The 24,190-nt window shown below is 33.1% G+C and overlaps 1 protein-coding gene and 1 pseudogene across 1 annotated transcript; one reads left to right on the forward strand and one right to left on the reverse strand.

Moving 5' to 3' along the window:
* Positions 1–1,654: 1,654 nt before the first annotated feature.
* On the reverse strand, positions 1,655–2,787 carry LOC118046986 (thaumatin-like protein 1). Its single transcript, XM_035056107.2, has 2 exons — positions 2,673–2,787; positions 1,655–2,471 (listed from the first exon to the last, which is right to left on the reverse strand). Exons 1-2 carry the CDS (start codon positions 2,728–2,730, stop codon positions 1,777–1,779), a joined length of 753 nt encoding a protein of 250 aa, XP_034911998.1. The 5' UTR covers positions 2,731–2,787; the 3' UTR covers positions 1,655–1,776.
* An 8,698-nt stretch (positions 2,788–11,485) lies between these two features.
* On the forward strand, positions 11,486–15,759 carry LOC140954907 (uncharacterized; annotated as a pseudogene).
* Positions 15,760–24,190: the final 8,431 nt, after the last annotated feature.

Consider the following 24,190-nt stretch of genomic DNA (forward strand, 5'->3'; position numbering starts at 1 on the left):
CCTGTTGGAAACTGAATGGATATTCACCATAATATCCTAAAAATCCATCCAACAAGTTTGCTCCAGGCAGGCTCAGCTCAAGCGCAATAATGGCACTCAGTTTTCTACTAACAATGTTAAAAAGGGTTAGTTCATACATTGGGGCATCTTCAGTTATGACTGGATTTCCAGATTTGCATATTCAGCAAATACTATCCATCATACAGGGGAAGGGCACAATACAACCTAACAATGATATGACTGTCAAAGAATCATCTCAACCCAATAGCTTAAGTTGTTAGGTAAGTTTTCAAGAAATGATTTATATTATTCTCTAACACACCCCCTTAAGTGAAAGCTCTTTAGACTTAAAACTTGGACAAGCCCATATTACCTTGTGCTTAATTTTTATCAAATAAATGGGGATGGTAAGATTTGTACTTGTAACCGCTTGGTCATTAAAGCTCTGATACCATGTTAAAGAACCATCTCAACCTAATAGTTTTAACTGTTAGGTAAATTTTCAATAAATGATTTATATTATTTTTTAACAATGACCACTCCAAAAGCTAACGCTGCCAACACCTCTGCAGGTTTGTTACCAACAACGTCCATGCTCCACCAGCTGATTATTGATAGTGAAGCGACACACCATATTATTTCCTCTCCAAATTTGCTTATCAACAACAGCAACAATGGAGCTTTACCATCAGTCACATACCAAGTGGAAAACAAGCCTCTGTTACTTCCATTGACTCTTTATCTTTGAATTTTGCAATTGTTTTAAAAAATATTTGAAGTACCATCTTTTTTTAAGGTAGACTTAATATCTGTTGGCAGATTTACCAAAGATTTGAATTATTCAATATTTTTTTTAATTTCTATTAGTGTATTTTCCAGAACTTAATGATGATTGGTTTGGATAAACAACAAGATGATATTTATTATTACTTGGTTTCTTTGATATCAAACAAACAATGACATGCAGTAGTAACAACCACTTCTTACTGTCCATCCAACTCTCAAGTCTCCTTTTTCTACAACTTTTATGGTATATTGTCTAACGTATTTGTCCTCCTCTAGATTAGGCTTTATGGTATTATTTAACCTGTTCAAAAATGCTTGTGATGTTTGTTCACTTGAAAAGCAAACTCAACTTTCATTCTTTATTAGTTGAATTTCGTTTATTAGACTTTTTAAATTAATTTATTGTGATATTTGGGGCTCTATTATATACAACCCTAAAGGTATAAATATAAAGAAATAGTTGCTTTATCAATCATTTATAATAATTATACAAAATGCTATCTCTCAATTCTAACAATCTAAAACAAGCATTTTTTTTTTATCACTTAGTCATTTTTTAGTTTCTCAATGGATTTTAAATTTGTAAATATTTTAAGTTATTATAGATTATATGATGGTGATAACTCTAAAGTAAACAAACTAAAAAAAACAAGCTAAATTTATTTATAAAATAAGCATAGCATGCATTTAAAACCAGTAAAAAATCCCATGGAAAGATTAGCACCTGATAACAAGTTAACTCGGGAAAGAAAGGTGATAACAATGTTTCACTACATCTACTTAGTACATATAAGTTAAAGGATTGCTACCTTGATCAATGAACTGAAAATATCATTAATTTATAATGAGATAATCGATCCTTTAGGGATATGTCAATCCCAAATCTATTATTCCATTTCTTTATTATTAATTATCATAAGAACGTTTATTAAATGTGTTGTCCTCCAACTCTTTCTATGAAAAGAAGAGGTTGTGAACCACCACATTTGATCATGGACAAAAGGTAATCAAATAGTTGCCTCCACTAGGACAAGTAAACGTGCTCGATTTATCATCATAAGCATAACTGTAAGCTTGAGGACACTGCTGCTTGAAAGTCCTCGAATATTGGCTAGGAGGACATTTTTCAGTTGAATTATACTCTCCTGTGCAGCAGAACTGCGGTTGTTTAAATGCCAAACACGCGCTCTTGCAGGCAATCACAGTCCCATCTGAACCTTTCACTGCTAACTTAGGATCACAAACAGCATTCACGTTAGCTGCACAGCTTGTAGAACTGCAGCCAGTAGAACCTCCTTGCGGGGTTACCGAGATTGGGATGTTAAAGCCATCAACAAGGCTTATATCGTAAAAATCTTTCCCACCATCACCTCTTAGAGTAAATTCTGCCAAGGATGCTGGTGGGATCGCACCGGCTCCTTTGCATTCTATGACGCCAGAGGCACAGTCAGCAGTAGCACAAACAAACTTTCCTGAGGAATCCGTAGAGCATCGTGTTCTGGCCCACAAGCGACCAGACCATGTTGCAGGGACACTTAGCGAATATGAAGCACCTGTTGCCAATGTGAAGCCAGTTGAAGATATAGGCGGACGGCCAGCAGCCGTTAGAGTTCCTGGCCAGACTATGTATGGACACTTGTTTTTGACGACGAAAGTCACAGATTGAGCTCCTGCATGCGTGCAAGCTGCGCAAGGTTTATTTTTGTTGATATCAATAATTAAATCTTGGTCGATTCAAAGAAAATATATATGCAAGCTGCGCAATATTGCATATGCAAACAGAAAATATATATGTAAGAGCAAGGAGAATAATCAAAGTGAATAATATGCATAATAGAGTTTTCCAAGCAAGAATCTAATATATGTAATATTGTAAAACTACTTGCCATAGAGGAAGATGATGAGGGTGAAGGTAATTATAGCAATGGGCATACGACTCTCCATTGCCGAGATGCGTCGAATTAACACTTTTTCAGTATCTTTTAAGAGATTTGAGGTAAGCAAGAACACTATATTTTAAAAAGACTGTGTTTGCCACTTGATAAATAGTGTTAAATTTACAGTCTAGTAAACAGTCAAATAGAGTAACACGTGAAAATCAAGAATAAGAAAAAGAAAAGTCTGTCACTGCCAAACCAAACAACCATCTGCCAGCCACACGCACTGTCTCATTCAATTAAAGCTGTTAGGTGACTGCTAGATGAGGTTGGTAATATAATTTATTTATTTTTATAAATAAAAATTATTTAAGCTTTAAACTACATATTAATATTATTATATTGATGAGATTCAAATTCGTAATTGTTTGGTCATTAAAGTTTTAATATTATATTAAAGAACTAATTCAACTTAAAAACTTAATTTATTAAGTTAGATTCTAAATATAATTTATATTATTTTTAACAGAAATAAATCCACGACAAAAAAATACCCAATGAAATATACAAATGCCCTTGGTTTGAACTATAAGTGACTAACTAGATATCTCAATTAATGAGAAAGCAGACTAGTAAACAGCCAATTAGAGGAACGCCCTGCTTCACACGTATAATGAAAGCAATTGGATGCAGGAATAGGGCCATACTCACAAGAAAATTGATTGACACCCGACATACGACATAGTACTTTGTAAGTGTAAAAGCTATATTTCTGTGTCTATAAATATCGGTAGATTTTTTTATGAAAATATATTGTTAATAAATATGAAAATATTTAATATATAGAATATATACCTATTTAATAATTTTTTTATTTGAATAAATTTGTATTTAACCAAAAGATTATCTGTGCTAAAAAAACGATGTCTACCCTATATAATTTATTTTTATTTTTATTTTGTATTTTAAAATATTATGAAATGAGCACCCTTTGCTTATAATAAATTAATTAATTAAATTAAATTAAATGAAAAAAAATGTCTATAAAAAAAGAAATTAAAAAAAAACAAATAAATACACTCCAGATATCCTGAGTCATTTTCAAAATTAGTGAAAAATCCTATAGAAATAAAAAAAAATAAAAATCAATGGAGCCTAATATCCAATTAAATAAATGTTAAAGGATAAACTGAGATAAACATGAGCTTAAAAAAAGGGAAAAAACCAAGCAAACTCGGGAAAACCTCCTAAACCTGAGTTAGTCTCTAAAACTTACAACTCATGAAATCCTAGACTTAAGCTTGATTAAGAAGCACAATTCTCAACTAATCTAATGTTAAATAATGAAAATAGGAAAAAAATCAATTTAAAAAAATTGTAAAAGTAAAAAAACATAGAAATTAAAAGAATAAGGATTAAATTTGATAGGAAAAAAAAACCTTATGAAGGATGATATTGTCAAAAAAATAAAATTAAAAAACTATCTCAAACAAAAAAATAGCAATCAAAATAATAGGGACAAAATTTGAAAGATTAAAAAACTGAAAGGGGATGAAATTGTCAAAGAAATCCAATTTAATAAATTATTCCAAACAAAACAAACAATGATAAAAAAAACATCACCAAATCCAAAGGAATAACAAATTGAAGGTGTGCTTTGAAATTTTGAAGGGGCACACGTGAAAATCAATGGGAGAGGAAAGAAGAAGAGCAAGAAACGGTTGTCTGCTCAAAACCAAACAACTAGTTCACTTGGTCTTACCAAATGGTCGATCGGATCAACTTAAATACTAGATTTTGATAATTTGAACCTGCCGAATCTAGAATCGATACTATTCCTATATACATGTAGAGTGACGTGTTTGAGTTCATTTTAATTGTACTGTTAATCTAAGATATAAAGATTTACATAGTCACTAAAATGAACAATTAATTCTTAGTCTTCACTCGTTTTGCATTTTGGACATCTTCATTGATTTTTTCATGACATCCTTCATGCTTGTTGATGTCAAAACTTATTTTTGGGCTATTCCCCAAAATGTTTTACCTTATTCCTTTTCAAAATAAAAATAAAATAATAAAAAATAATAGCAAGGAGACAAGCGACGTGGAAAAAGCTGGTTGAGGAAGGATTTTGAATATAGAAAAATTAAAGTTTTTTGGTCAATTAAAGATTGCATTAACAAAATTTTCAACCAAGGATCATTTTAAAAAAAAGGTAATTAGGGACTTGATTGAAGAAATCCAAAACCAAGGATCAAACTGGAAAAGGCGCATAAATATAGGGGTTGAAATTGATCAAGTTAGGGACCAAATTGAAGAAATTGGAAGTTTGTTGATAAATTGAAGGTCATAATGCACAAATTCAAAACCAAGGATTAAAGTGAAAAGGCAACCAACTTCAGGGTTGGCATTTGAATTTGATCAAGATGGAATTGAATTAATTTTTAAAATCAAAATTTAAATTGAGCACTTTGTTGTTGCCCAATCTTGGACCCATATTTTTGATAAAATGTTGAAAAAAAATCCAAAAAATAGCGAAAACAACAAAAATCCAAAAAAACTATATTTTTAATATATTTGCATCGTTTTTAGCATTTTCAGCCTCGTCTCAACATAATTTAGATTTTCAAAGGTCTTTCGAACACGTTCGAGTTTCCACGTGTCATTTTTAAAATCATTTATTTTCCTTGTTGAGTCGATATTGATATTGCTCGTTATCAAAAAAATACAAAAAAAAAAGAAAAAAAAAATTTATAAAAAATAAAGAAGTTGAGGGACCAATGTGTTATGGAGACCAAGCCACTTTGCCTATAAATAAAGGTCACAGCACACATAAGAAGGGGGGCAATTTTCAAAAAAGGGGAGCCAAACACAAAAAACCCTAAAGATAAAAAACCCTAAACCCATCTCTATCAAAACCAGTCGGTGCCCCCTCTCTTTTGGACAAAACCAGAGAAACAAAGCCAGACCCCTTCCATTTGAAAACAAAACTAACGCCTCTTAGTCTGAACTCTCATCAGCTAAAGTTTGCCACCCCTCAGTCAACAGATCTACACCTCTCTCATCCTCCTAGTGAACCATAGAGTCGTTCCCCTGTCTCAAACGACCCCCTTCATTATCAGCCACATCAACGCCGTTCTCATTGGAGATCCAACAGCCTATACACGGTAGCGCCCGGGCAACACTTTATTCTTCACAACAAAGCAAGCCTAACAAACAACAACAACGAGAGCCCCATGGACAGATCTGTAGTGAAGCATATCTAAAAAAAAGAGGAAGATAATAGATCTGAAAAAAGAAGAAAGAATCGGAAAGTTTGCTTATGTTTTTCTTGTTTTGCAGGTCACCGCTGGCGAGGAAAGGAAGAAGGGAGTAAGCTGTTCTAGATCCCATTGTTTTCCTGTTCTTCCTCGTGGTGGCGCATGAATCCATGCGCCGCTAGTGGCAATGACGCGTTGATTAGTACTTAAAACTTTAGTGCATTCTCATTAAGGCTTTATATCATCATATTACACCTAAAGTATTATTAAATTCCGTAACTTAAGTATGTTTTATAGTAACAAGTCTTATAATATAAGATAACTTTAGTTTATGGTAAATACTCATTTTAAATGCAGGTTTATCCCACAACTCAAAAGATTGATTGATGTGATTAACTATTGAAAGTGAAGACACAAAGAGAGGACTAAGCCTAGAGAAGAGACGCTAGTTCAATTCAAACTGGAATACCATTCGGTTATTGGATCATACCTAGAGTTGTAGAACTTGGATTTAGGTTTGGTTTATCTTGATGGAAAGCTAAGACATAGGCCTAAAACGTTCATGAAGAGTCCAAGATTCAAATATTTTATTTTTAAGTCCAACTCTTAGCATCAAAAGAGATGTCTGAATCTGTCCTGCAGCCCAGACACTATTCAGTGTTTAGCTCATATCTCAAGTTCTAGAACATAAATCTAGATTAACCATTTAACAAACAAGGTATTAAGAATTAATAAGATAAAAATAATAAGACATGTTAATAACAAGTTGTTTAGGATATAAGCATTGAAGTTCATATTGAGTTTATATTATACTTATTCTCACACCATTAGTGTAACCTTTTCACCTTGACATAATAAACTTAGCTAAACATAATGAAGAAGAGAAACATAAATAAAAAAGATAAGAATATAAATAAGATACAAGTTAACTAAGTAAAGGAAAGGAAATGAAAATCATAAACAAGATATTAATGAAAGCAAAACTTAAGCATTACAAAAATATAAAGAGAGAGAGCAAGAGCAAGATCTTGATTTGAACAACCAAGATGCCTAAATGTATGGCAAATGCCTCCTTTTATAGGCCAAAAATTGAAACTATTGATTTGATGATTAATTATTGAATGGGTGGCCACATCTTGACTTGGTGACAATCTTTATCTTATAGTTTAAACAAAACATCATTGATAACATCAGAATTTGAACAGATTTAACACATGAAAGTTCTAGGAAATTGTCTCAACTTTCCAGAAAAAAACAATTAAGGTCATTTGGACTTCTAGAACTCGAGATATGGACTGAAAATGGAATAGTGTTTTGATTGCAGGACAGATTCAGACTTCTCTGTTGTTGCTACAATTTGAACTTGAAAACGACCTTTTTGAATCTTGCACTCCCCATGAAAGTTTTAGGCATATGTCTTAGCTTTTCATCCATATAAAGCAGGCATAAATCCAAGAACTATAGCTCCAGATATGACCAAATGACCGAACAGTATTCTAGTTTGGACTGAACCACATTTCTTTTCTAACTTTGGCCCTCTATTTGTCTTTTAAACTCCAGTAGTTAAACATATCAATCAATCCTTTGATTTATGTGATAGGCCTGCATTTAAGATGAATATTTATCATAAATTAAAGATATCTTATAGTATCAGACTTGTTATTATAAAACATGCTTTTGTTAAGGAGTTATTGATACTTCAAGTGCAAAATGATGATATAAAACCTTGATAAAAATGCACTTTTAAGTACTAATCAGCCCCCAACTAGCTTATTACTAGTTCCTAGTAATCAAAGCGTTAAAATAGAAAAACAATTTGCAAGTTCCACAAAGCAAGGCATTCATCATTCAACTTCCATTAATCTATCCAAATAAATAAATTCTCATTAAATTTATATATATCTACTGAATACCTCTTAAATAAAATATTAATAAACCTTCCTTTTTATGTGCTTAATGTATGAAAACATAGATGATGGGGCTCTTATTGGAAGAAAATAATATTCTATTCTAATATTTAAGGTTGACTTCCTTGGGTTGGGATTATTATCTTTTTTTTTTTATTTTTTTAATACATATACATATAACTTAAAACACAATGCATCTTTAACCCATGTTATGAGCTTTCGACTAATGACTCCCGGACTAGTTGGTCTTAAGGCATTAGGTGTTAAGACACCCCTATAAGCTTAGTAACTCGGGTTGCAGATACTGATACGTAGATAGTGTAATGTTTGATTCCCTTAAGCTTTTCTTCTTAACCCATGTAACAAGCATTAGGCCAAAAGCTCCCAAGTCAGTTGACTTTAGGGTATTATGTGTTAAAACCCCTTTAGGCTTAATTGCTTAGGTTAGGGAGGCTACAAAACCAAACTTATCTACTTTTATTATCATCAATATAATCAATTTGTTTTTGTTTTTTTTGAAAATTATATACTATCCCTTTCCCTTAGTTGCTACCTTTAACAAAAGAACATAAATAGTGTAATAATCCAATGTGCAACTCACAATCATATGTTAAAGTGTGTGTGTGAAAATGAAGGTTTAAGAATGCTTGTTAAATAAGTGTATGAGTAGAATCAATTGATGATAATGGAGAGTTTATAAACCTGAATATTTCTAGAAGTATTCTAATATACGTTGTTAAGAATGTTAACTAAGATGCGTTTCAAGAGTCACTTTAACAAAAGAACTCATTTGCTCTACCATCTTAGTAACAATAGTTTTGCAAATGTTTTATGAAATAGAAAACAAAATTAGTTTTTTTTTTTTAATATCAACCACTAACCTTCCCCCCGAACCAAAACAAGATATTGTCCTCAATGTCTTAAGGTAGAAAGATAGAGTATAGAAGACATTACCTGAAACAACGAACATTGACAATCCTGAAACACACTTAAATAAATATAAGAAATAAAAAAACAAAATAATATGCTATTAATAAAACCAGAAGAAATAAGGTTTCACAAACGAAGGCTCAAATCCAATCTAAGCTTTTTACGGCTTTCCATAGTTGACCAATTTATGCAACTCATGGAGGGATCAATTATAGGGATTAAAGATTGTAATTGGTTAATCAATTGTTTAGCAGTAGCAGTAGAGATTATGATTTGTTGTGTCGAAGATGTTAGGAATTTTTGTTCCATAGCATGATGAAGAAAAGACAACAAATTATCATAAAAACCATTAACATTTAATAGACCTATGGGTTTATGGTGAATGTACAGTTGGGCCCAAGAGGAAATATGAAAGATCTCTTTCAATGTTCCAAGACCTCCTAGTAAGGTAATGAAGGCATCAACATGGTTACACATTGTATTCATTCGATCAGACATTGTGGAGACCTGTAGTTCCTCTCCAATTATTTTTTCAATGATGTCCCATTTTGCCAAAGCTTTGGGGATGACCCCAAAACTTGATTATCTCCTAAAAATACAGCTATTGACATACCCCCATTCACTAAATGAATCTTTCTCTCAGCTAGTACCTGACCAAGATGATTTGCTGATTTTAAAAACTCATTTTCTTTCCTAGGATTAGATCCACTGAAAACATAGATATTTCTTATATGATAACTTGAGGAACCTGCCATTTCTACACACCTATATCTGTTCAATGTATGGGTTGAGTAGAAATAAAGGGAAGGAAGAGAAGATTTTATAGATGAGAAATTAAAAATGCAATCATACCACTTATATGTAGACCAGTTGGAGTCTCATTCTCTCACTCTCTCTCTCTCTCTATTGATTTTTATTTTTATTTTGAAAAAGCATGTGTATGTACAAGTAGTTGTGATTGTGGCTTACATCTTCCCTTAGTTTTACATCCAAGAACAACTTAAATGCCCTCTATGGGTCAGAGATAAGCTTCCCATCTAGTTTTCTTAAAAACTGGCAAACAAGGTCTTTTTTAGTCAATTCCCAAGACTATGTTGAGCATGTTCTTTATGGAATTGTGGCCATAAATCATGAATTGCACGATGCACATCTCCACTAGGGTGCGTCTTAAGAGTCAATAGAAGATTATCTAAAGACCCCTTACTCAGGCCATCCTTAATGAATTGTATTTTATCTTCATGGTTTACAAATACTATTCCTAAAGAATGACATGTTGCATTACAAGTCCATCTGGCACATCTATGACAGACTTTTAGTCATTTTGCATGATGTTTCTTTGCAAAAGTGCTTTTACCTATTCCAAGCATGTATGGAATGAAAGAATTGGAGGACTCACCTGATAATCGGACCTTTGTTTCAATCAACCAGTGAATATCTTCAGGAATTCCATGATTCATTTACAACCTCAATCTTTTACACCTAGCACGGTAATTTTTTTCAATTGCATTTGGAGGTAAAACGGGAAAACATTTTTTCAATTTTTCAAGAGTGGTGTCCATTTTAAATGAGAATTGGAGATGAGATGCAAAGATAGGAGAAAGAGCAAAGAATTGCATAATTACACACACACACACACACACACGCACACACACACACACACACATATATATATATATATATATATATATCATGAGAAACTGAAAGAACCGGCTTAAGAGTCACAGATTATCGTTATCTGCCATTTGACCGGGGTGAGAGAAACTAGCAAAATAGAAGTCACATGAAAAGAAACACAAAAATAATGTGAGAAAAAGAATCAATCTTTATATACAGAATCACCCAATTCAATAGAGTCATTTTCAATTGAAAGATTGTCAAAGTAAACTTTCAAACAATGTCCATTTACCTTTAAAACATTACCATTCTTTGGATTCTCGATATCACAGGCCCCATATGGATACACATGTTTCACAATAAAAGGACCGCTCCATCTTGATCTTAGTTTTCTAGGAAATAAATTGAATCAAGAATTATAAAGCAAGACTTTTTGACCAACATTGAATGTTTTACTCAATATTTTCTTGTCTTGAAACTCTTTGATTCTTGCTTTATGGCCGAAAAAGATTTTCTCAAATTTTTGGCTTGTTCAAATAACTTGGCCGAAGAAGATAACCAGTCAATTCATAATGAGAATAATCATGTTAGAACACTTAGAGATCATATGAATCCAACAAGAACAAGTGCACCATCATGTATAATTTTTCCTCCAGATGCATCTCATTTTATTTTTAAGCCATGTATCATTAAACTTTTACTCACTTTTCATGGCTTAGATCTAGAAAATCCATACTTGCATTTGAGAGAATTTGAAGAAGTTTGTAACACTTATAATGACTTAAATTGTAGTATGAATACCATCATATTAAAGCTTTTTCCCTTTTCATTAAAAGATAAAGCTAAAATATGGCTACAAAATCTTAGGTCAGGATCTATTCGTGCTTGAGATGAAATGCAACAATAGTTTTTAAAGAAGTTTTTCCCTTCTTATAGAATAAGCTATTTCAAAAGACAAATTGCCACTTTCACTCAAAAACCAAGAGAAATATTTTACAAGCGTTGGGATAAGTATAAAGACTTGCTTAATACATGTTCTTATCTTGGTTTTGAAACATGGAGATTGGTTTCACTTTTTTATGAAGGGTTAACGCCTAAAGATAGACAAATGGTGGAATTGATGGGCAATAGAACTTTTAAAGATAAATACCCTGATGAAGTAATGGAGTACCTAGACTTGCTAGTTGAAAATGCTTAAAATTAGGACACAAAAGGCATTTGTGAGGCACCAGGTAAAACTCAACTTTATACATCTAGTGGAGGCATGTACAACCTTAGGGAAGATCATGATCTCCAAGTCAAATTTGTATCCTTAGCTAGAAAAGTCGAGGCACTAGAATTGAAAAAGAGTGGTTAATTAAAATCTATTCAAGAAATTGTGTGTCAAATTTGTGAAACTAATGAACACTCAACCAATGAGTGTCCAACTTTGCCTTCTTTTAAGGAATGTCTCCATGAACAAGCTAATGCTTTAAACAGTTTCCAAAGGCTAAATCATAACCCATACTCGTAAACGTACAACCCTGGTTGGAGAAATCACCTAAATTTTAGTTGGAAGAGTGGTAACAATAATGCATAAACTTCACAGCCACCATTTTAAGCACAACATAATTTTCAAAATTCTCATGGATATGCACCTCCTTATGCTCCCCTTCCTAGAAGAAATCTTGAGGAAACTTTGCATGCATTCATTGAAAAACAAGAGACAAGCAACACTCAAAATGCTCAAACTATGGCTAATTTGATAGATACTCTTGCAAAATTCACATCTACTCCCTGTTTTTAGGAGAAAGGTAAGTTTCCATCTCAACCACAACAAAATCCCAAAGGGTAATACAATTCTAGTGCGAGTAGCTCCGGAAGCCAACATATGGATCAAGTCAAATCAGTCACTACTCTCCACAGTGGCAAGGTTATTAAAAAACCTATTCTTGAACCTTGTGAGAAAGATAATGAGTTAATCTCTGAGGATAAGGAAATGGTTGAACCTGAACATTGCAAGAAAAAGACTGATTCCCCATCAGCACTTTCATTTCCTCATGCCATGACCACACAAAGAAAAGTCAATCACAATTATGAAATCTTTGAAAATTTCAAACATGTAAGGATCAATATACCTATGTTGGATGCTATTAAACATGTACCTTTGTATGCTAAATTTTTGAAAGACTTATGCACCGTGAAGAGAAAATTGAATGTGAAAAAAAAAGCCTTTTTAGCTGAACAAGTAAGTGCCATTCTTCAAAACAATAATGCTTTGAAATATAAAGACCCTGTTTGTCCTACAATTTCATGCTTTATTGGATAACATAAAATTAAAAGAGCTTTACTTGATCTTAGAACTAGTATGAATTTACTTCCATATTCAGTTTTTCAAAGTCTTAATCTAGGTGTGTTAAAACCAACTTCTGTAACTTTTTTACTTGTTGATAGATATGTAAAAATTCCTTAAGGAATAGTTGAAAATGTGTTAGTATAAGTTGATAAATTCATTTATCTTGTGGATTTAATTATCTTCGATACACAACCTGTTGAAGCAAGTAATTCAATTCCATTTATTTTAGGACATCCATTTCTTGCAACTTCTAATACATTGATTAATTGTAGGAATAGAGTTATCTTTTGGAAACATGACATTGAAGATGAATGTTTTTAACATTTACAAGCAACTTGGAGATGATAATGATTTACAAGAAGTGAACTTTATTGAAAAATTAGTTTATGATCAATTTGAAAATACTTCAAGTGAAACTAAGTTTAATGAATCTGAAGATTTGCAAATGGTTTATTTTCAGGAAGAATCAAAGGCAAATAGTTAGAGACCAAAAATTAAGGAATTGCCACCACGATCAATTGAGTCCATACCTTCAAGTGTTCAACCACCAAAACATGATTTGAAGCTGTTACCATTTAATCTCAAATACTTCTTTTTGGGAGAAAATAAAACTTTTCCGGTAATAATTTCTTCCAAACTTAATGCTCATCAAGAAGTTAAGTTATTATAGACTCTGAAAATGCATAAAAATGCATTAAGATGGACCATAATTGACATAAGAAGAATTAATTCTTTGATTTGCACACACATAATTTATTTGGAGGAAAATGCTAAACCTTCTAGAAAGATGCAACAAAGGCTTAATCCTAATATAAAAGAAGTATTAAGAAATGAAGTCATTAAGCTTCTAGATAATGGAATTATTTATCCTATTTCTGATAGCAAATGGGTAAGTCCTACCTAAAAAGTCTAGAGTTACTGTGATAACAAATAAGAAAAATGAGTTAATTCCACCTAGGACTATTACTGGTTGGTGCATGTGCATTGATTATAGGAAACTTAATTCAATGACTAGAAAAGATCATTTTCCTTTACCTTTCATGGATCAAATTCTAGAAAGAGTTGCAGGTCATAAATTTTATTGTTTTATAGATGGCTATTCAGGTTATAATTAAATTGAAATTGCATTTGAAGATCAAGAGAAACTTCTTTCACATATCCATTCAGTATGTTTATATACTGAGGGACGCCTTTTGGATTATGTAATGCACCAAGCACATTTCAAAGATGCATGCTTAGCATATTCAGTGATATGGTTGAACGTTTTCTTAAAATTTTTATGGATGACTTTTTTGTTTTTGGTGATTCATTTGATGATTGTTTAACTAACTTGGAAAATGGTTTTGAATAGGTTTGAAGAGAAGAATATTATGTTGAATTGAGAAAAATGTCATTTTATGGTAACAAACAGCATTGTACTTGGTCACATTGTTTTATCAATAGGAATTGAGGTTGACAAATCTAAAATTGAGTTAATTGCTAACTTGCTAACACCAAAATATGTTAAAGATGTTAGATCATTCTTAGAAAATGCTAGTTTTTATAAAAGGTTCATCAAAGATTTTAGTGTAATATCTAAGCCATTGTGTAACCTTCTAACAAAGAATAATGTTTTTGAATGGACTAAACATTGTGAAAAAGCCTTTGTTAAACTTAAAAACTTGCTTACGTCTGCTCTTGTCATTCAACCTCATGATTGGTCATTACCTTTTGAAATAATGTGTGATGCTAGTGATTATGCTGTGGGTGCTATTTTAGGACAAAGAAAAGATAAGAAACCCCATGTGATTTACTATGCAAGTAAAACTTTAAATAGTGCTCAAATGAATTGCACTACCACTAAAAAGGAATTACTTGCAGTAGTAATTCAAATCTTATCTTGTTGGCTTTCTTGTTATTGTTTTTAGCGATCATGTAGCATTGAAATATCTTCTTTCTAAGAAGGATTCTAAGGCTAGATTGGTGCGGTGTATTTTATTACTTTAATAATTCGATATCACAATCAAAGACAAGAAAGGCACCGAAAATGTGGTCGCGGATCATTTATCAAGATTGACAATAGATTCCACATCTGACATCACACAAATCAATGATTACTTTCCTGATGAATCTTTACTTTATATTTCTACAATGCCTTGGTTTCCTAACATTGTCAATTTTCCTGCAATAGGAGATTTGCCAGCTCATTGGAGTACCCAAGATAAAAGAAAGTTATTGAACAAAGTGAAGAACTTTTATTGGGATGACCCTTACTTATTCAAATATTATCCTGATCAAATATTTCAAAGATGCATCCCTGACAATGAGGTAAGTAGTGTCATTAAATTTTATCATTTTGAGGCATGTGGGGGTCATTTATCATCAAAGAAGACAATTGTAAAAATCTTACAATGTGAATTTTATTAGCCTACCATATTCAAGGACATACATGCATTCTGTAAAACTTGTCAAAAGTTAGAATCTATTTTAAAATGTCACATGATGTCTTTAAATCATATTCTTATCATTGAAATCTTTGACTGTTGGGGTATAGATTTATGGGTCCATTTCCTCCCTTAATTGGTTTTGTGTACATATTAGTCGCACTAGACTATATTTCAAAATGGATAGAGGCAATTTCAAGTCGTAACAATAATCATAAAATAGTGATTAAGTTTCTGAAAGAAACTATTTTGATTCGATTTGGAATCCCTCGGGCCATGATAAGTGAGGGTGGAACACATTTCTGCAACAAGACATTTGAGTCTTTAATGAAGAAATATGGATTCACACACAAAGTTGCCACCCTTTATTACCATCAGATAAGTGGACAAGTAGAACTTGCTAATAGAAAGATCAAACATATCTTGGAAAAAACAGTGAACCCTAATTGGAAGGACTGGTCTTTAAGACTTAATGATGCACTTTAGGCTGCTTTTAAAACATCATTAGGTATGTCACCTTATATGTTGGTTTATGGAAAATCTTGTCACTTGCTTGTGGAACTTGAACACAAATCTTATTGGGTTGTTAAAGCTTTCAATTCAAACCTTGGTGATGCTAGCTAGTTGCATAAGTTACAAATTAATGAGCTTGAGGAAATAAGAAATGATGCATATGAGAATTTAAAAATTTATAAAACAAGAATAAAAAAGTTTCACGACAAGAGAATATTGAGAAAAACATTTGATGTTCGTAAAAAAGTTTTGCTTTATAATTCTCAACTCCATTTATTTCCTAGAAAACTAAGATCAAGATGAAGCGGTCCATTTATTGTGAAACATGTGTATCCTTATGGGGCCTTTGATATTGAGAATCCAAAGAACAACAATCTTTTTAAAGTAAATGGACATCGTTTGAAAGCTTACTTTGATGATTTCCTAGTGAAAATGAATCCATTGGTTTGAATGATCCTATATATAAAGGTTGATTATTTTGTTTTTCCCATATTGTTTTTTTTTTTATCTCTTTTTGTGTGACTCTTATTTTTGCTTGTCTTTATCTAACCTCGGTCAGATGGCGGATAACGGTACTTTATGACTCTTAAGTTGGTTCTTTCAGTTTCCCATGATAATTGATAATTGTGTATATATTTGTTCAATTCCTTGTTCCTTCTTTTTTCTTTGCATCTCTTTTCTACTTCTCATCTAAAAAATGGACACCACTTTTGAAAAATTGAAAAAGTAATTTCCCGCTTTGCCTCAAAATGCAATTACAAAAATTTACCATGTTAGGTGTGAAAGATTAAGGTTGTTAATGAACCATGAAATTCCTAAAGATATTTGCTGGATGATTGAAGCAAAGGTTCGATTATCAGGTGAGTCTTCCAATTCTTTTATTTCATACATGCCTGGGACAGGTAAAAGCACTTTTACAAAGAAACATCGTGCGAAATGACTGAAAGTCTGTCACCAATGTGCCAGATAGACTTGTAATGCACAATGTTATTTTTTAGGAATGATATCTATAAACCGTGAAGATAAAATACAATTCATTAAAGATGGCCTGGATAAGGAGTCTTTAGATAATCTTTTATTAACTTTTGAGACACATCATAGTGGAGATGTGCATCATGCAATTTATGATATATGGCCTCATTTTCATAAAGAACATGATTGACTTAGTCTTGAGAATCTGACTAAAAAATACCATGTTTGTCAGTTTTTAAGAAAACTAGATGACAAGCTTATCCCCAACCCATAGAGGGCATTTAAACTGTTCTTGGACGTAAAACCAAGGGAAGATGTGAGCTACAATCATAACTACTTGTATATACACATGTTGCTTTTTTTTAAAAAAAAAAACAAAGAGAAAAGAGAGAGAGAGAGAGAGAGAGAGAGAGAGAGACTCCAGCTAGCCTACATATAGGTGGTATGATTGCATTTTCAATTTCTCATCTATACAATCTTCTCTTCCTTCTCTTCATTTTTACTCAACCCATACATTTCAATAGTATAGAAAAGTGTAGAAATGGCAAGATCCTTAGTTTCTAAAATAAAAATATTTGCGTTTTTGGTGGATCCTGTCCTGGGAAGACAAAGAGTTTTTAAAATAAGCAAATCATCTTGGTCGAGTACTGGTTGAGAAAAATATTCATTTTGTGTATAAAGGAGGCAACCTTGAGTTAATGGGGAGTGTGTCAACAATTGCATTTTTAGGCTGCAGTAAAGTTTTAGGTGTCATTCCAACAACTTTGGCCAAAATGAACATCATTGGAAAAATAGTTAAAGAGGAACTACAAGTCTCCACAGTGTCTGAATGACTGTCTGTAATGTTTGATCATGTTGCTGCCTTCATTGCCTTACTAGGTGGTCTGGGTACATTATAAGAGATATTTCATATTTTCTCTTAGGCCTAGCTGAACATTCACCGTAAACCTATATGTTTGCTAAATGTTAATGGTTTTGATAATAATTTATTGTCTTTTCTCGATCATGTTGTGGAACAACAATTCTAACATTTTCAGCACGACAAATCCTCATCTCTGCTACTATTGCTGAGCAATTGATTGATGAACTACAATCTTTCATCTCTGTAGTTGATTCCTCTATGAGTCGAATCAATTGGTCAGTCACGTAACGCCGTAAAAAGCTTAAATTTGATTTGAGTTTTAGTTTGTAAAAACTTGTGTCTTTTGGTTTTATTAATAGAATATTATTTGTGTTTTGTTCTTTTTTATATTTGTTTCAGGTTTGTTAGTAGTCGCTGTTTTAGGTGATTTTTTTATACTCTATCTTTCTACCTTAGGACATTGAGGACAATGTCTTGTTTTGGTTGGGAGGAGGGGAAGGTAGTTTATATATATATATAAAAAAACAAAAAAAATAAATTGATAATAAAATGAATAAATAAAAAAAAAGATAAGTTTGGTTTCGTAGCCTCCTTGACTTAAGCAATTAAGCTTGAAGGGGTGTTTTAACACCTAGTACTTTAAAGTCAATTAACTTGAGAGCGATTGGCCTAGTGCTTGTTACATGGGTTGAGGAGAAAGCTTAAGAGAATCAAACATTGCATTATCTACATTTTAGTATTTGCAACCCGAGTTACTAAGCTCGAAGGAGTGTCTTAACACCTAATGCCCTAAGACAAACTGGTCTAGGAGTCATTCGCTTAAAGCTCGTTATATGAGTTAAGGATGCATTGTGTTTCAAGTTATCAAAATAATAATAATAATAGTCCCAACCTAAGAAAGTTAACCTTAAACATTAGAATAAACTTTTGAATTCTTCCAAGAAAAGCCTCATGGCTATGTTTTGATATATTAAGCACAAAATGAAGGTTTATTAATATCTTGTTTAGGAAGTATGAAGCAAATATATAAATTTAATAAGAGTTTGTTTTATTGGATAGATTAATGGAAGTTGAATGATGAATGGCTTGCTTTGAAATGTCACAAATTGTTTTAATACTTTAACAACTAGGGATTAGTAATAAGCTGGTTGGGTGGTGTGATTAGTACTTAAAAGTGCATTCTCATTAAGGCTTTACATCATCATATTACACCTAAAGTATTATTAAATTCCCTAACTTAAGCATGTTTTATAGTAACAAGTCTTATAATATAAGATAACTTTAGTTTATGGTAAATGCTCATTTTAAATGCAGGTTTGTCCCACAACTCAAAGGATTGATTGATGTGATTAACTATTGAAAGTGAAGAGACAAAGAGAGGACTAAGCTTAGAGAAGAGATGCCAGTTCAATTCAAACTGGAATACCATTCGGTTATTGGATCATACCAGAGTTGTAGACCTTGGATTTAGGCTTGGTTTATCTTGATGGAAAGCTAAGACATAGGCCTAAGACATTCATGAAGAGTCCAAGATTCAAATATTTCATTTTTAAGTCCAACTCTTAGCATTAAAAGAGATGTCTGAATCTGTCCTACAGCCTAGATATTATTCAATGTTCAGCTCATACCTCAAGTTTTAGAAGTCCAAATGAGCTCTGGTTTTTTTGGTTGAAAAGCTGAAACAATTGCCCACAACTTTCATGAAGACTATGTGTTCAAATTCTTATGTTAACAATGACGTTTTGGCCAGCCAACAATGTCAATAACCAGCCACCAAGTCAATGGTTGGCCACTAACTAAATAGTTAGTCATCTAATCAATAGTTTCGAATTTTAGTCTATAAAAGGAGGCATTTGCCATGTATTTAGGAATCCTGTTTTTGTGATCAAGATCATTTTCTTGCTTTCTCTCTTTGTAATGTTTAAGTTTTCTTTCATGTTATATTAATATCTTGTTTATACCTTTTTATTTCCTTTCCTATACCTAGTTAACTTATATGATAATAATCTTCTTATCTTGCTTATTCATATTTCTTTTCTTCATAATGTTTAGCTAAGTTTATTATGTAAAGGTGAAAAGATTTCATTAATGGTGTTAGAATAAGTATAATATAAACTCAACATGGACTTCAATGCTTATATCCAAAAAAGTTTGCTATTAACATATCTATCATTTTTATCTTATTCACTCTTAATACCTTGCTTGTTAAATAGTTAATCTAGATTTATGTTGTTAACATAAGTTAGCATCATGAATACCTGACAATATTTACAAGTATGGTGTTACTTAAATAAGATAATAAATATGATCATGTTAATAATTCATAATGAACTATTAATGATAAATCATCCGATTGGAACCTCTTTTGTGTGTGGTTTTCAGTTGAGTAATAAAAAGAGTTTATATTATACTTGTTTGAAATACCATTAGTGGATTCTCTAACCTTGATAACTGTTTTATCATTGTTTAATCCTTGTATCAATATCACATCTCAAAGTTCTCTTCAACTCTTTGTTTTATTATATATATATATATATATATATATATATATATATTATTTGCAATTTCTATAATTAACCTCCCTATGGTTCGACCCTGGTTTTGTCGGGTTATTTATTACTTCGACATTTCTGCAATTGGGATAAGACATCAATTTTTTGATCGTGTCACGGGTGGAGCAAACGCTCGACCATTGTTCCCATCATTCAAGGGGTTCTTAAGCACTGTTCTTGCAGATTCCAGATGGCTTTGGATTTTTAGGGTTTATTTTGTAATTTTTTGAATTGTATTTGATTTATTTTGAATTTTGTTATTTTGGAACATGGTTGAATGTGTAAAATATAGTCAAAGTAAATGTGTGTGTTCGTATTTTTTCTTTGAATGTTTTTTTTCATAATAAAGCCACAAAGACAAAAGAAGAATTTAATATTTTGATTTACTCATGGCTAAGGATTATGAACTTAAATGTAAGTCATATTTTTAATATCTGATGAAAAGACAAAATTTTTAAAACTTTGTTAACACATCAAAACCACGAAGTAGCTTACCTCAGATATGGTGCGCTAGGGGTGCTAATACCTTCCCTAGTCACAACCAGTGTTTTACCTTTGAATCTCTAACAAAGACCAGTACACTCGGGTTTCCTAGTAATCCTAAATCGAATACTAGGTGGCGACTCCTAAAGAACCTTCAAACAACGAACGAAAATCACCTATAGACGTTGCACGGAAACGTGCGACACATTTAATTGAACAAATAAAAAATTAAGGATTGATTTGTAAAAAAGGACTTCTTAGGTGCCATTTTCATTTAAATGAAATGGCATGTGTTGTACAAAATGATGTCGTTTCATGCATTGTTATTCAAAAATAGAAAAAAAGCTAGCTTAAAATGATGTCGTTTTGGATGGCATTATACATCTTCTACTTTCCCTAGACGCGCTGTAGGCAAGGGAAGAAGGTTTCCCCCCCTTTTTTGTAGCGCTTATCTCTCTCTCTCTCTCTCCCTCCCACTTGCCTAAAAACCCTGACACAACCCACACCCTCTCATGGCCTACCGCCATGATGAATGGGGCAGAGGGGACATGCCTTGCGGACGACTTTAAGGTGGCGGTTGCAGAGTGGCCGCCACAACTACCCTACCCCTTCGCCATGACTGGACAGGGGTAAGGCAGCTCGCCCCCCCCCCCCTCGCCCCTTGTAAATACCACCCTTACCAGGAGGTTGGGGGTAAAAAAAGAAAGAAAGAAAACAAAAGGCTAAAGGAAAAAGGAACGAAGCAAAAGAGAAAAGGATAGAAAGAAAAACAAGGGAAAACAAAGGAAAAAAAGGGAAGAAAAAGAAAAACAAAGAAAAAAAAGGAAAGAAAAGGAAGGAACACTCTTTGGCCTTTATCTGGAGAAGAAAAGGAACCTCCTCTCCTCCTCTCTCTTGCTAGTTAGTAGTAGTAGCCACCATTCCTCCTAGTCCCCACCACAACAAAGTCACCTATCACGCTTCCCTCACTTAAAGTAATCTTCTTCCTCTATATGTTCCATCTTCTTACCTGCTTTCCTTCTCCATTTCATTTGCACCACCACAATTCACGTTCCACATAGTAACTAGTTAGTTACTTTGCTAAGCACAATAACCAGTTAATGGTTTTTTGGGCTGAGTCCAGCCTTATAAAAAAAAGTAAAGTAATATGTTGGGTCAACATCGACCAAACTCTTTTGGGCCGACCTTGACCCAATTTCTTTTGGTTTGTATTTTTACACTATAAAGATACAAATTTGTTATTAAAATATCTATTTTTTCTTCAAAATGTTTCAAAAACAATATATAGAAAAACAACAAAAAACATGTCTTGTTTTTAAGCATATGGCCAAGTCTCTAAAAAATATAAGAAATTTCATATCATATTTTCATACAAAATAAAATTAAAAAAAAAAAATATGTTAGCATGCATTTTAGGCTTTAATAACTAGTTTATTAAAGCAATGAGAACTAGGTCTATATTTCAAAAATACCAAATAAAGTTATATTGTTTTCTTTTAATATCTAGAATTACGAACTTATACGTAAGACGTATTCCAGATATTAAATAAAAAGGTAGTTCTTTATATATATATATATATATATATATATATATATGACATTAGAACAATTAGGTTGTTACCTGATAAGTTACACGACCAAAAGATTGATTTCTTCTCCTAAGTGCAGGAGTGTTGAAGTAAAAAATAACCCGACAAGACCGGAAGGTTAATTGCATAACCCAATTACCGAACAATGTTTTAGTTTGGACTGCACCAACAACTCTTTTCTAAGTTTGGCCCTCTCTTTGTCCTTTCAATTTCAATACTTAAACTCATCAATCAATCTTTTCATTTATGTGATAGGCCTGCATTTAAGATGAACATTTACCATAAATTAAAGGTATCTTATATTATTAGGTATGTTATTATAAAACATGTTTTAGTTAAGGAGTTATTGATACTTCAAGTGCAAAATGATGATATAAAACCTTGATAAAAATGCACTTTTAAGTACTAATCAATAAGATAAGGATTTTCTTACTAAGAAAGACTTTTCTTAAACCTTAGACAGACCAACAATTAGAAAATACAACAATACATTAGTTATATCAGACAATTAAATAATGCAGCTTACCTTAGGTAAGGCGTATTAGGAATGCTAATATCATCCATTTAAGCAATCATTTCTTGTGCCCGATCTCTAAGACCAATTAGGATTCCTAGTGACCAAAATACTAGGTGGCAACTCCCATTCTCTCTTTCCACTAATAAAGGACTAGAATTCCCTGTCTTTTTTTTTTTTTTTGGATCAAATGTAAGAAGTATATAGATCAAAAATGTTTTGCAAGACAAACTTGCGGTACAAGCTGAAAACCAGCAGAACAACTGGATATAAATCCAGGCAAATGGAACAGACTCCCTTGAACTGACCATAGCAAGACAAGCTTGCAGTACAGAAAGTAATACAACGCAAAGGAACAGACTCTCTCGTATAACAAACCAAAGGGAACAGACTCCCTTAAATACAGGAAAATATACATAAACATGGACAGCCCCATGTAGGCAAAGTTGAAATATCAAAGCTGCACAGGGCAGCTGCACAAGCGCTGCTGTTGCAGGCCATAACAGCCTGTATAGAGCAGAAGACTAGCAAACGCCAGCAGAAGCCAGCAGCTAAAGAACAGCACCAACCCATCATCCTCAAAGAAAGGAGGGATGATAATATCGAAGCCACTTAGAGCATCCAACAGTTCCATCAACCCTGCTAACCGCAGCAGTGCCAATCCATACCAACACAGCATGCAAGAGGGTCATATCTTTGGGGAGAGAACCTCATCCTAATGAATTCCTACCAAGCATGCACAAGGTAGCAGGGGGCAGCCGCTATAAGCTTTCACCTGTAGGATGATCTCCAGCCAAAGCTATTCCAGTCAAAACCGGGCTCATACATCAGCAAGCAAAGCCACATCCGCAGATAGTAGCTACCAAACGCCAGCTAATGGACGCCCACCAGACTGAAGCTTGCAGAAGCCACCACGTTCCAAGCCAGATCAGTAGGGCTGAGCAGAACCGAAGGTTGATGACAGCAAAGTGGCAGTACTTCACACAAGGAGCAAACGAAACACCATGAGGATGAGCCTCATGAGTAAGCAGAAGGGACAAAGCCCTAGCGAATATCAAAGCTGTACAATGCAGCTGCACAAGTTCTTCTGTTGCAGGTCAGAAGAACATCTTCAAGGCAACTCTACTCCAGCTGTGAAGATAGAGTAGTAATCCAACTGCAGCTGTAAGAAGCTCGACAAACAACCTGTATATAGCAGCAACAAGACTAGCAAACGCCAGCATAAGCCAACAGCTATATAGCAGCACCAAACCATCGACCTCAAATAAATGAGGGATCATAATAGCAAGGCTACAGAGAGCAGCAAACAGTACCATCAACCCTGCTAACCACAGCAATTCCAACCCATTCCGACACAGCATGCAAGAGGGTCATATCTTTGGGGAGAGAACCTCACTCTAATGAGTTCCTACCAAGCATGATGTTTGCCATGATGTCACACACATGCGAGAACCATCAGCAGCTCTCGCGAGACACCAAGAATCTCCATCATGTATAGCAACCAACCACATAACTCAGGAAGCTTTGACTGGTACTAGCAACTTCAAACCAACCACTTGCCCTCTCCCAT

This window comes from Populus alba, chromosome 1, assembly GCF_005239225.2.
Source record: "Populus alba chromosome 1, ASM523922v2, whole genome shotgun sequence".
Classification (NCBI taxonomy): domain Eukaryota; kingdom Viridiplantae; phylum Streptophyta; class Magnoliopsida; order Malpighiales; family Salicaceae; genus Populus; species Populus alba.